General features: G+C 44.6%; 1 protein-coding gene across 1 annotated transcript; it reads right to left on the reverse strand.

Moving 5' to 3' along the window:
• Positions 1-7180: 7180 nt before the first annotated feature.
• On the reverse strand, positions 7181-14109 carry RAP2C (RAP2C, member of RAS oncogene family). Its single transcript, XM_061598421.1, has 3 exons — positions 13547-14109; positions 11571-11890; positions 7181-8120 (listed from the first exon to the last, which is right to left on the reverse strand). Exons 1-2 carry the CDS (start codon positions 13817-13819, stop codon positions 11612-11614), a joined length of 552 nt encoding a protein of 183 aa, XP_061454405.1. The 5' UTR covers positions 13820-14109; the 3' UTR covers positions 7181-8120; positions 11571-11611.
• Positions 14110-14361: the final 252 nt, after the last annotated feature.

Consider the following 14361-nt stretch of genomic DNA (forward strand, 5'->3'; position numbering starts at 1 on the left):
CAAGATCTTGACGCTCTGGGATGTGAGCAGAAAGGAGCCTCCCTCCTGTTCTGATTCATACAGAATTTCAGTCTCTGCTGGATGATAAGGACAGGATTCCGGAGCACAGACTTTTGCACAGGAGCATAAGTTGAAAAGAACAGATGTTGGAGATAGACATCAATACCACTATCACCACTAACAACAGCAACAAAACAACAGGCAACTAAAAGGTTTTATTTTGTTCAACAACAGAAATCTTAAAAGGTTTTACTTTGTTTGCAGCTTTCCTGAGTTTCTGAAATGCTGAGAGACTAGTGTTATGCTAAGAACTAAGCCTTAATGGTTGCATTTCATTGGGGCCACTCTGGATTTAAACAAGACCTTATTGTTCCATGTACACAACTGAAGATGGAAACTGGATGGACTCTAAAGTGGTGTCAAAACACCAGGAGCAACCATCTCTCTGCTGTTGAAGATTAGCGTTTGCCCGATTCAGAATTTTTGAGAGTTCAGCACTTGCAGCCTTGGACATATACAAGCTGGTTGTTTTGTTTTGATTTTGCCAAGAGGATCAGAAACTTAAAAAAAAACCACATTAGATCAGAGATAGGGAACCTGTGGACCTCCAGAAATAATTGGACTACAACTCTTATAATCCCTGATCATTGGCCAGGCTGACTGGAGCTGATGAGAGTTTGGAATCCAACAGCATCAGGAAGGCCCACACTTCTTACAAACCAGATGACCATTTGAACAGATCTGCACCACACCAATTCATGTTTAATAGCCTGAACGGCTGCAAACTTGTCTCAACAACACAGGAAGAGTACTTCCTTGCTGGAGATAAACTAATTCTACTGATGTACTTGCCACCCTCAATCACTCTCAATTTAACTCTTCGCTGGAAGAATGGCATATCTACAGGGCCCAGCTGGGACTGGTTGCAGACAGGCAAGGTTTGTTTCCAACTTAAAAAGGATCTGCCATTACAAGGTTTTAAAAAATTAAATTGGGCCACTGGCACACCAGGTTTCTGATTTTCTGTTGCAAAATTACGCATTCACCAGTTTGATACTAGTTAGCAAGACCTGAGCATACCTATGATGTGCTTATATAGGCATGTGTGTGCATGAACGCACATACACACTCATTTCATCATGCGGTCTTGGCCTTGGGAAATTTCCATCAGGGGGCATTTATGGGGCACCCCTTGTGAAGACTGCTGAGGTGGGGACAAAGTGCAATCTCCTTCCCTGAAATGAGGATCATCCATCTCTGGGCCTGGAGGAGTTTTGCCCCAGAAGCATTCGTGGCAGGGCACCCTGCTCTGCATGCAAAAGGTGCCAGGTTCAATTCCTGGCATCTCCAAGTAGGACTGGGGAAAGACTCCTGTCTGAAATGCTGGAAGAGCCGCTGCCAGTCAGTGTAGACAGTACAGAGCTAGATGGTCCAGTAGGAGGCAGCTCCTGGTGTTCCTGGAGGTGGGTGATTTTAATTATCGTTCCTGGTTGAGCGTGCCCTGCAAGGCCACTGCACTATTAGTCACTGGAAGGGGCAACAGTTATTTCCTTTCAAAGAGCACCATCTCCTGGTTATTTTCACAAAACAATCCATGGCTTTTAATGTTACGTTCCGTATCTGTTGAAGGCAGCCTTGTGCCTGCTTTGTGGCCAGTCCTGCCGCTCTTGCTAAAAGATGCCAAGTTGTAAAGGAACCTCCTGGTTTACACAGCAGTGGACGGACCCCACACTCAAAGAGGAAAAGTAGCTTTCCTGAAAGCACTACATGCTCTTAATTTTTATGTTTAAAGAAGCTCTCAAAGAGAACGCCTGTTCCCTGCCTTCCTAGCACCACCAACCGATACGCCCTGCATTGTACAATGCACAAGAGGACAGGACTCTGCCCCAAGAGGCTCACAGTCCAAAATGCAACCCAGGAGAGACAATAAAGAACGCAGGTGGAGGCAAGGGCTAAACAGGGGGAGCACCAGTGAGGTGAGTCTGAGAGAAAAGGACCACCAGCCCAAGACCACCAAGGGAGCGATGTAACTGAAGCCCTATCTACATTATACATTTTAACAAGTGTCATACCACTTCAAACAGTCATGGCCAGGGGTGTAGTCACCCAAGGTTACAGGTGTGTGTGTCGTAGACCCGGTACTTTTTTGGGAGCAGGGTCCCAGCCAGGTCCCTATGAATGAGCCAATCAGCATGAAATGAGAGCGCATTAGCCACGGAAAAGAGTCATCCTTTCGTGCTGATTGGAGCCAATCAGAATGAAAGGAGGTGAGTCAGTCACTGAGAAGGCTCTTCTCAGTAGCTAACACACACCCTCTCTTTTCATCCTGATTGGCTTCTAGGGACATCTGTTGTAGAGGAATGTGGACTCATGAGATGACAGGGAGAGCAAGGGAGATGCGGGAAATTGGAAAAGGGGGCGTGGCCATGAGGGGGTGTGGCATTACTATCATGAAGGGACCCTACACTTCTGAATTTGCTTCCCCCAAAAGAATCCTGGGAACTTTAGTTTGTTAAAGGAGCTGAGAATTGTTAGGAGGCCCCTATTTCCCTCACAGAACTATAATTTTCGGAATTCCCTTGAAGAGGGATTTATGGTTAAACTACTCAGGGAATTGAGTAGGAACAGGGGTATCCTAACAACTCTCGCGTCCCTTAACAACCTACAGTTCCCAAGATTCTATGGGGGGAAGCTAGGGGTCTTTAATGTGGCATGCTACCTTAAATCAAGAGTGCAGATGGGGCCTGAGTGAGGATTTGAACCCGGGTCTCCTCAGTCCTCGTCCATCACCCTATGCCACTCTTAACATTCATACCGAAATGCATGCGTATGCTACTCTGTCTGTTCTCCATCATCCTTCCTCTGCTGTATCCTGGCTTGAATTTCAGATTTTGAGCCCCTCAGGGCAAGGACATGCCTGTGCTTGTATTTTGTACAGCATCTTGCACCTTAATGGTGCAACATGAATAAAAAATGCTCATCAAGTTAATTACATGGAGTTAGTGGCAAGTGAAGCTACAAGTTACTGGATGATTGTATTTACCCCACTGGTGGTGTCTTTGCAGGAAAGCAGGGAGACTGATGCTTCTTTTAGAGATGTTTGCAAAGAACATGTCTATTTCTCTTGTGCATTTCTGAATGCTGGGCAAAGTCCTTTGTGCTTTGTAATATCGAGAGCCTGTGTGACGCAGCAGATGACACAACGGGCAGGCCCAGATTCAAACCCCCATGCAGCCATGACGCTCACCGGCTAACCTTGAACCAGTCACTCTCTCTCTCAGCCCAAACTAAAGATAACGTGTGCATGTTCCTTGTACTTTACCCTAAACTCCTTGGAGGAAGAGCAAGCCAAAAATATAAAGAAAGTGTTTAAATATGTATAATTTCCTTTTTACTGTAACTTGTTCCAATCCTGTGCAGCTTTTGGCTTCATTTCTGAAGAACACTCTCACCCTTTCTTGACTTGTGGCTGCCATGGACCACGCCTAGAGCTTCATCTGTAGAAGAGGAAGTGCCAGCACTCATGCCTGTGCGGAAACCACTCCCTTTACTGCAGAAGGCAAGCAATCTTGCCACCAAAGTCCTGGCTTGTGTGGTCATACAGAGGTGATGGAAATGCACTCTTGACATGTTCAGAGACACAGTTTTAAAAGCTACCCTACATATGTCAGAAGAGATATTTCTAGCTCCTGAATTATGGAAGAGTTCTAGACGCTTGTCCTGTGAAATGAAAGTACTATGTTGCCAAACGTTTTGTCAAACAAATCAGCAGCAGCAGCAGCCTTAAACCCCCCCCAAAAGTATCTGAATAGACTGCACATGTGAAATTAAACATTAGCAAAAAACAACCTCTAAGCATTATTGAAACTGAACAATCCAAGCCCATACTTGAAATTAAGAAAATTAACTCCTCTCTCTAATCAGTTGATACATTTCCCCACCTTATGCCTTTCATACTATTCCAGAATTGGCCAATTATGTTGAGTTCCTGTTTCCTTATGTTACACGTTGTAAGGTTTCCTGAGTAGGGTTTAATGGTTTGCTATTTGGGCTGAGATACCAAATATCTATTAATCACGTATGCCTATCATTTTGAAGATAAGGATATTTGTCCATCTCCAGTCTCCAAGATGATAGTCAAAGACACTGAAATTCTTGCATATAGGAGATTCAACCTAGGAATCTAAGAAACCTAAGCAAAAAAGCAGGTTAATTTGTAGGCATGTTTATTAATATTAAAAATTGACTGCCCTTGGTTCTGCAATGAGGCCATCTCCAAGATGCAGGCAAATGTGACAGGAGTCAACATCTCCCAGCATGACAATTAGGTCTGTCACAGAAAACAGTCAAGTAGTGGGTTAAAAAGATTTAATGACTTATTGTATTGTGGACTAGAGCCAATTCAAACCAGAGAGCCTTTAAAGATGCTGTGAGCCTCTGTGGCTAATGAAGCAACATGGATCTGCACAACTCAGCCATCACCAACCTGGCAGATACTATTAATGTATAGGTCAGCCACAAAGACACCTTTTTTTGTACTTCATGTTAGGAAGGTTAAAACCTCGCCTGAATCCAACCCACCTTCTCAGGTGAGGAAAGCTAAATCCAGCTACCTATGCAAATGATTCAATCTTGCAGGCTCTTGTAATGTGCATATTTTTTCTGGTTTTGCTAGTCACAGATGGGACAGGCAAGGAAGGGCGGATGCCACACCCTCAGTGACTAGAGATCTGATTCAGACACCTGAGATAACAGGACACAGGCAATGCATGCTGAGACACATATGCTTGCAGCCCATAAAATCTTAAGACTTTAGAAGAAGGATGGGGGACCTTTGGCCCTCCAGTGGTTGCTGGACTACAACTCCCACCATCCCTAGCACTTGCACATGCCTGCTGGGGCTCCAGGAATATCTGGAAGGCTAACGGTCCCACAGCTGGTACACCACAGTGGGGAGGAGAGCTTGGCTGGGAGTCCAGAGTCCGAATTCATATCCCCGCCCGTATCTCCTTGGTGTCAAGGGCCAGCTAAAGATCACCGCCACAGTGAGTGGCTCAGGGGTTATGTGCCCTGCCACCTTTGCAGCCATGGGCAAGCTGCATAGTCCCAAGGAGCCCAGTTGCCGACAAGAAAGGGGCTGGCTTGTGCAGCTGTGGCAAGCTGAGCAGGCCCTAGCCAGCTGGGGAGGACTAGCCTCAGAGGGAGGCAATGGTAAACCCCCTCTGAATACCGCTTACCATGAAAACCCTATCCATAGGGTAGCCATAAGTCGGGATCGACTTGAAGGCAGTCCATTTCATTTCAAAGGTTCCCCACACCTGGTTTGGAATATTGTATGTATGTTCATACACACAGTAAAGTATAGAGAGATTGTCTACAAATGTTGCACTCTGGCTCATGTAGCATAGCATATGCCCTTCCAAGCAGCCCCAACTATATAGTACATAGTAAACGTATCACCATTTAGAACCCACCCACCAGGCAGCACAGATATTACCAAGATAGGCAACAGTGACACAGCTTTGTTAATTAATACAGGTATCTATTTTATTAAAAAAGTTACAAACAGGTGGACTGTAGGGTTGTCTTACAAAAGAATGAACGAATGAAATCCAGGAAGGGAGAATAGATGGTTTTTAGCTTACAAAGCATTAGATTGTAGCTCTAGTTTTGCATTTGCTGATTTTCCAGATTTGACTTTTTCACCAATAAAAGATACAGTACAATGGATAAGTTCACGTTTCATTTTCGGTATTCTTGCCCACATTTAGGTCTCTTCAGCTGGGCCCATGCAAAAGATCAGACCACATCCCCGCAAAATATTTCTCTCTCTCAATGAACATCCACTCTTGGGGGTAAAGGCATATGGCCTCCTCAACTCCCACTGCAGAACAAGAGCAGCTGAAGGCGGCCACAGTTCTATCAGGATCTTATGTTTTGTTGCCCCTCTTCAATAAGGGGATGGATAATTTGGAATGGTTTGGCAGATACCTAAACATGGCCTTTGTTCAAAGAGCCCCACTGCAGTGATTTGAACACCTAACAACTATGCTGGGAGGGCAAAGGAGGCAACCCACCAGCAGCTTTGCCCACAATAAGCCCTCCAGAAAGCAAATGGGAGCTTCCACAACAACTTCATTCATTAATGCAGAGGCCCAGGAAATAGATCTGGGGGGTACTGCAAATACGCACCTTGCATCATTAGCTTCTTCTTGTACAAAGCTATTCCTCAGTGCAGCTCATGAGGAAGCCTCAACTAAACATTTGGTCCCTTAGCCCAAGCTGTGGAATATTCCCCACAGTGGATACAAGTTTTGCCTTTCCTGCTAATGTGCCAGCTGCTGACATCAGTTGAGAGAGTAATTTCAAATGAAGTTTTAAAAAATGGCAATGCAAGGTTTCTACCCTTTTAGGAAATTAGACTATTTGAATCCTCTGTTCCCTTGGCACTACCAACACATCACTGTAGAAATATACTTTGAGAACAGTCTTCAGTTTTGAAGTCTTCCATTAAAGTGCAAACCTAACATTAATTTCCAGTAACCCCACAGCAAATTTGGGAACCTGGAGCTTCAAACCCAATTTTTTCTCTCTTGATTGGTTTCAAACAAGACCAAAGAATGCTGGTCCCTCTCTTTGATTATAAAGTTACCTCACCTCAGATTAGTATTTCACTACAAGAATTAATTGTTAAGTCATTCCTTGACTTTTACCAGACAGGTCAATATTTATCAAGTATGTTCAAATTACTTAAGCTGGGCTCTTAAACCTACAACTTTTGATGCAGATAAATGAGCTGCAGTTATTAAAACTGCAGGGAGAGGGAGAAAGAAGATTTCCCAAGTCACTGCTGGAAAAAGCTCCAATATATGCAACAGTTGTGTTAACAAAACTCAAAACATTTCAACTATTTATATACTCTCCATTCTGCTTAATACCTGTGTTGCTGTTCAAAGGTTTCAAGTATTCAGACAAAATAGTTTAAATCAGGTAAACTCTGCAGAAGGCAATGGCTGTGTAATGCATCTCTATATGGAGTTACTGCTTATGGTATCGCCCTGTTATACCAACTAATGCTCAGTTTACCAGAAACCGGGAAGGGGGGGGGGAGAAGCAGTGCAACAGGGCACCAAACGAAAACAGATATTGCTTCAAAATATTATTATGAGAGAAACAATAGTTAAGGACTAGAAAATGTAAAGTCATTTTTATTTGCATTTGATTTACATGTGCAGATGTTGTCTTAATCCCGTCAGGCAAACCCAAGGTAGCTTTTGCTATGGAACAAAAGCCTTGCGAGGACACATTATCCCTTTCCAAGAAAAAGCATATTAGAAATTGAAAACTGAACAGTTAAGGAGATGTCCTTGTGACTTACATCAGTTTAAAAAGAAAAACAAACTCTAGATACCATGTGATAACAGAGAAAACACATACAATGTGCTGGATGGCTCTGGACCCTGTCCAATAACTTTCTGTCTTCATGTCAGGCCAATGACCAGCACACACCACAACTGCTGCGGAACGCAATGTTAAGAACATCCTCACAACATAAGATGACTCGTATCTTTCCATGACACCATCACATGTAAACAGAACATTTTGAAGTTTCAACTAATGACATTTTGGAGGAGAAGAAAACACTTTCTTTTTTTGCAAATCAAGCATGGATGTGAGGTAATATACAGAAGTAACCATTTGTTTAAGGCTCACTTTTATTCTCCATTAAAACTTTATCTTAAAAAAAGGCATTGAGTAGGTAATACTGAGTTTAAAGTTTAATAAATACAAGTTTTGGAAATCAATTAAAAGAAATCAAAATGTTTTTGTAAAAAAATGAACTCTTGCATATTAGCCATTAATAGGAACTTAGAAAGCTATTAAAAACCAAGAGAGGACTGAAAGATAAAGAACAGATTTCAAAACGTATGGTAAACATGCTAAGCATTTCTCGCAGGCCTACAGATCTCCATGGCCGCCGCTTACTTTTTCTTTCTGCACTGAATGCCTGGAAATGTGCTCTAAAGAGAGAGACAGGATTTAGCAAGGCTCAGTTCTGCAGCCTGGGCTGAAAGGAGTTCTCCAAAGCAGCATCTGTGCAAATTCCTCTGAGTTTTTATCTGCAGTTAAGACAAAGAGTCAATCAAAGGCAGGATACTCTTGCAGGATACAGACAAATGTTTGGACATCCCCCTACTTATACTAAGCTGACCCCACTGCTTCCTGGCACCCCTCACCCCCCAAAAGTCTGGTTTGGGGAGGTCAGCTTTTCCCTCTGCAGCAGCTCCCCCCCCCCACGCAATCAAGGCTCCTTCACATTCTCCTATCTCATGCTTTGTTTGCGGGTGTACAAATTGCCCCCAGCCAACTTCATCAGAGGTCAAGATTACACAGCATGGTGAGTGGCAGACAGGAACTAAGCAGTGACACAGCTCAGAAAGTGTTACACCCAGCAGAGGACAGCCTACCAACGGAAGCGAAAGCAGGCACCTCTCCGCATGGAATGCCCCACCCTCTACTCCTCGGCCGCAAACAGCAGAATGAGAAAGAAGAGAGACCACCATTATTTCTAAAGGGGCTTGTATTCCAACCCTTATGCCAATGCCTCTAGCCTCTCACCAAGAGGGTGAAGCATCCAGAACATTTGCACAATAAAGATTTATGAGGAGGAGCAGACAAGAAACAAGTTTCTAGCTGACAGATTTCCTGCAAAATCATATATTTATTCCTGCATTCTTGCACTGAGAGGGGGTTGGATTTATTTATTTATGATTTAATTTGTATCCTGCCCTTCCTCCCAGCAGGAGCCCAGGGCGGCAAACAAAGCACTAAAACACTTTAAAACATCATAAAAACAGATCTTAAAATACATTAGAACAAAACAGCATTAAAAACATTTTAAAAAAAATAACTTAAAAAAGGGTTAAAAACATTATTAAAAAACATACTAAGCAATTCTAACACAGGCACAGACTGGGATAGGTCTCAACCTAAAAGGCTTGTTGAAAGAGGAAAGATTTCAAAAGGCGCCGAAAAGATAGCAGAGATGGCACCTGTCTGATATTTAAAGGGAGGGAATTCCACAGGGTAGGCGCCACCACACTTAAGGTCCGTTTCCTATATTGTGCAGAATGAACCTCCCGATAAGATGGTGTCTCCAGGAGGCCCTCACCTGCACAGCACAGTGATCGACTGGGTAAATAAGGGGTAAGGCAGTCTTTCAGGTATCCTGGTCCCAAGCTATATAGAGCTTTGTATACTTGATGGCCTTATAGGCCCCTTCCAACTCTACTATTCTAAGATTATATGATTTAGTATTAACTCAGGGTAGCCAACATGGTGCCCTCCAGATGTTGCTGAACTTCAACTCTCATCATCCCTGATCATTGGCCATGCCATCAATGAGGCTGATGGGAGTTGAAGTCCGGGAATATCTGGAGTTAACATTTCACATTCAGTAGTGCCTGGAAAAAAAATGCATGGAAATTCTCCCAGGCATTTTAGCATGTGTTTTTAAATTGTGTTTTTAAATTTGTATATTTGTTTTTATTGTTTTTAATTGCTGTAAACCGCCCAGAGAGCTTCGGCTATATAAATGTAATAAATAAATAAATAAATAAAGAGGGGAAGTTTCAGCAGGCAAAGGAGATACTATACGATGTCGCTGCTTCAGTTTCATTCCATTGGAAGCAACTAACATTAGTTTCATCACAAATTCTTGCACTGTAACCTACTGTCAGCAGCCCCCCTGCCCCGAATACGTAAGGGACAGCTGACGCCTCATGATGCTTTTGCAACCTCTTGCCTCTTTTGAGCTGGGAGGCCGCCTCATGTTATGCTTCTGTTATTAAAGTGATTTGCACGGCGGAGAATCAGTTTAGAACAGCTTGTGTGAGGACTTTGCCATCACGACCTGATCAACATCGCCCTCATGAGCAGGCACCAAGGGGTACAGCACAGTAGGCCACCTCACATACCTTGTAGACAGCCACCTTATCCTCTAAGCCAGCAAGCGGAGGAGAGCTCCAAGGGAGTGCTCTCCTTCTAGAGTAGTTCCCCTTTGATTAGGCCAGGGGTTAGCCTTCAAGATGTTGCTGGATGCCAACTCCCATCAGCCCAAACAGCCAGCATGCCCAATGGTCAGGGATGATAGGAGTTGCAGTCCAGCGACACCTGGAACGTACCAAGAAAGCTGGAGGACTAGAAAAAAGATGTTGGGAAGAGTACCTTGGGCTAGCCTCCTCCCCTACAAACAGGACTGAATCAAGTAGCCCAACTTCTTGCTCTGTGATTTGTTAATGTATTTTATTGGAAGTTGTAACTGCTGCTTTTTGTAAATTGTATTGTTTTTGTTGATGTATTTTTATATTTGTGTTTTTTTTGTAAGCAGCCTTGAGGGCCTTTTGGCCAAAAGGCGGGGCAGAAAGAAACAACAACAACAACAAAAACTGCCATCAGCACCTTGCATCTTTCCGTTTTCTCTAATTGCGTTCACCTTCCTGTCAAACGCACAAGGTTTGGCTACCCCTGAGTTCACGAAGGAGATCTGTTAGTGGCCTGTATGGCTTGTTAACCCAGTTACCAAGCACAGTGGCACATGATCCCAGGATGCTGTGCCTGTGCCAGGCTTATTTCGTACCTTGCCAAATACTGCGGAAGCTTTATTACACCTCTTGGAGAGGGAGCGCTGTTTGCTGAGCGTTCTCTCTCTCTCTCAGCCTGGGGCAGTGTAGACTGCATGGTCGCACAAAGCACAGAGGTCCACTCTGCACTTTCACTTTGGGGCCCAGTCATCAGCTCCCCACCAGAAGGCAGCTGCACATGTCAAGGTGAGCTACTTGAGATGCTCCGTGCAATCAGCAGAATGTCGTTCAATCAGGGCAAGTGAAGTATTTTCTGGGCAAACCTGAAAGGGATTATATCTCACGGGCAGAGCACACACTGCATCCAGGAAGCACCAGGTTCAGCCCTTTGCCTCTCCAGCTAAAAGAGGTGGGAAACACCATTCTCTGCTCAAGACCACGGGGAGTTGTTGCTAGTCACTACACGCTGCACTGGGCTAGATGAACCAACACCCTGATTATAAGGCAAATAAAAACAGAAGGGATCTCAAAAGGTAATCTAGCCCAACCCCCTGCTGGCACAGACAACACAGTATATGGCAACCCTGGCAGACACACAACGCAATTGTCAGATGCCCTGCTGAAGCCACCTGCAACAACAATTCAGGCTGGCAGGAAACAGTAAATTGCATCCCTGCAGAACATCTAAACATGCCGTCCAGTGAAAGCCAGTGGAGACAAGCGGCCCCAGTGCTGGCCTTAGGAAGCCCAACTCTAAACCCTTTCCAAGCAATGAATTCAACTGAGTGGCCTTAGGCCATCTCCCCGCACCCCGTTAAATTGGCTGCTTCTCAGTCACAGGGCTGCTGCAAGAACACTGATGCATGGGTTGTTTGTCAACACAGACACCTTAGTCCATCCTGAGCCTAACAGCTTTTTTTCCTCTGGCGGGGGTGGGGGGGGTGGGGGAGGGTGGTGGCAACTGTTAGCCATGGATATTCCACCAACCTGCTCTGTATGGCCATGATTGAGGGTCTGCTCTCTCTCGCTCACTGGACAATACAAGTTGTACAACACTGGTCTTGCTTTTCAGGCAGGGATGCATAGTTCATTTGCCTCACAATCTCCGCAAACAGTTCATCCACCATGGACTTGCTCTTAGCAGATGTCTCCATAAACGGGCAGCCCCACTCCTGTGCGAGCGCTCGCCCTTCCGCCGACAAAACTTCCCTTTCCGACTCCAAATCAACTTTATTCCCCACCAGGATGAGAGGGACCTTCTCGTATCTCTTCACACGGACAATCTGGTCCCTCATTGGCTTGATATCCTGAAGAAGAAAAGAAGCCTGCTGAAGCTCTTGTGACTGCCGTCGCTGCCAGACAACAAATCAGGACGGCTTCACCCAAAGGTACCAGGGCAGGATACAACAACTTAAAAATACAACATTGAAAATGGGCCACTGGGCCAAATGTTATGCGATTTAGCCACTATGCTAGGAGGCAGAGCTGGCTGCACTGAAGGGGTGTTAAGTGACAATTTACATTTAGGGGGCAGGAATGCACTTGTGGGAACTTCATGTTCAGAGGAGAGATCAATTATATGCCTTCAAGTATGTAAGCGTTTACTGCTTAAAAAAACTATATAAATTCTGCACAAAGTGCAAGCCCCTACCCAAAACCTCACAATACAGGAATGAGAGAACAGAAAAGGCAGGCATGTGTACAGTGGGCTGCCAGGGCCTTGATACACCTTCCAAGTTTCGCAGGCACCTACAAGAGACTGCAAGAACAAGGAGCTTGTCATACACCTTGCAGGGGTCCTTAAGTGGTTTTGCAGGCATCCACTACAGCATGAGAAAAAAAGACATGACTTTTCTACAGATGAAGTGTTACTATAAATAAGTCGCACGGGATCTACAGTATCTTGCACAATTCTAAGCCACAGAAATAAGTATTGAAAGCTACAATTATTAATGTTGGAATGTATAATTATTAACATTGGAAGCCTCATGCCTCCTTCCTTTTGATCAGGAATATTAAAAAGGCCACCCCCTTGCAAACAACCTAAGTGCAAACGGGCTCCACTGCCCCACTTGTGGATTCAACGGAGGCTCAAGGGGTTATTAAATTGTCTTTCTGCTGGAATATGCAAGATATCATGAACAGGGAAGAAAGAGGCAGCCAAATGCAATAGAAAAGGAATGCCAAGGGAAAGGGGCTGGAATTGAGATAAGCATTTATCTAGCTATGCATCCACGGATACGCTCAGCTCTTTGCGTGGGTGTAATAGACTCTGCCAAGAAGCTGGAGCCAGTCCAACTCAGCAAGTTAGCTGGTGCCAGGAAGGAGCCTCTGCATAGCTCTTAGGAGAACAGCTTCTAATCTCTCCCATGCACTCCTTCATACTTCAGGTCCCTCTCAGGTTACAAGAATCACGATTAAGATGCCAGGCTGTAGCTCTTCATGCTTGAGCTTCAATTAAAGGAGCATGTTTCTATAGAGGACACTTCCACCCACTTCCCAGAGTGAATTATTCCTGGGAACCCAGATAACTGGCCATGGCCAAATTACTATATGGCTGTAGAGAGAGCATATTTGAAGACTGTTAAGTTATCTAAGGGAATGCAAAAGTTATTTTTTAAAAAAAACCCCACTCAGCAAGACATTTGACATATCCTGACCCAGCTCACAATTTTATGTAAACAGCTTTTAGCAATCGGAATCAGCAATCATTGCTATCCAAAACCATCTCTGTAACAAAGTGTGAATAATTTTTTTAAACAAGTTTTATTAATAAATATTGCAGTTTGTTTTTTTCAGTACTACGCTAAAATACAGTGCTGCTGAAGCTGTGATTGTGTTTTCTTAAAGCCTGTTTGTATTTTTAACAGAAAAATATAGTTTTCAGTTTCTTAAGATTTTTTGGAAACACACATCAAAGAGGGTTTTTGTTTGTTTTTTAAAAGCAAAACTATGTTTGTTACCTGAAAAGACTGTTGGTTTACCAAGCTGTAAACTAGGATGAACCCTTGGCCATTTTTAATGTAGAGATCTCGCATAGAAGCAAACTGTTCCGTTCCTGCGGTATCCAAGATTTCAAGTACTGATGGCGAACAGTCCACTTCAATCTCCTTCCGGTAGAAGTCTTCGATGGTGGGGTCGTACTTTTCAATGAATGTCCCAGTGACAAACTGCACGGTCAAGGCCGACTTACCCACCCCCCCACTCCCTAAAACCACAACTTTGTACTCCCTCATGGGCGCTGACTTCCCCTCTGCACAGCATAAAACAGGAATGCTGCAAACTGGGGAGCAGCCGGCAGGCGTGGAGGAGGGCAAGAGGGTACAGAAGACTAGAAAAAGAGGAGAAACCACCACCACCCCCACGCAAGAAAGAGGTTGACTTGGGGTGTGTGGGGGGGGGGGGATGGAGAGCAAGCAACAGATAGGGGAGAGAGAAAACTGGTAAGGTTGGGCTGTTTCTGAAAAAAGGAAAAAACCTTTCGGCAGATTTGCTACAAACCTTACGGGAGGGGAAACTCTCTCTCTTGCTTGCTTTTGAGGGCCTCAGAGTTAGCTGCAAGCTTTGCCGGGGGTGGGGGCTGAGGCACACGCATGTAAGTTTCTTGTGGGGGGGGGACAGAGAAAAGAAAGCAGCAGGAGTTGACTAGGCGTGTGGGAGTGTCTCAGCAGCCTGGGGAGCGAGAGAGCGGGTTCCTCGCCAGAGTTGTTAAGAGCTGCCCAAGGGGTACTTCGGAGACGGAGAGGACCGGGGAGGGCGGGCGGGCTGATGGGGGGCC

This window comes from Rhineura floridana, chromosome 16 (assembly GCF_030035675.1).
Source record: "Rhineura floridana isolate rRhiFlo1 chromosome 16, rRhiFlo1.hap2, whole genome shotgun sequence".
Classification (NCBI taxonomy): Eukaryota; Metazoa; Chordata; class Lepidosauria; order Squamata; family Rhineuridae; genus Rhineura; species Rhineura floridana.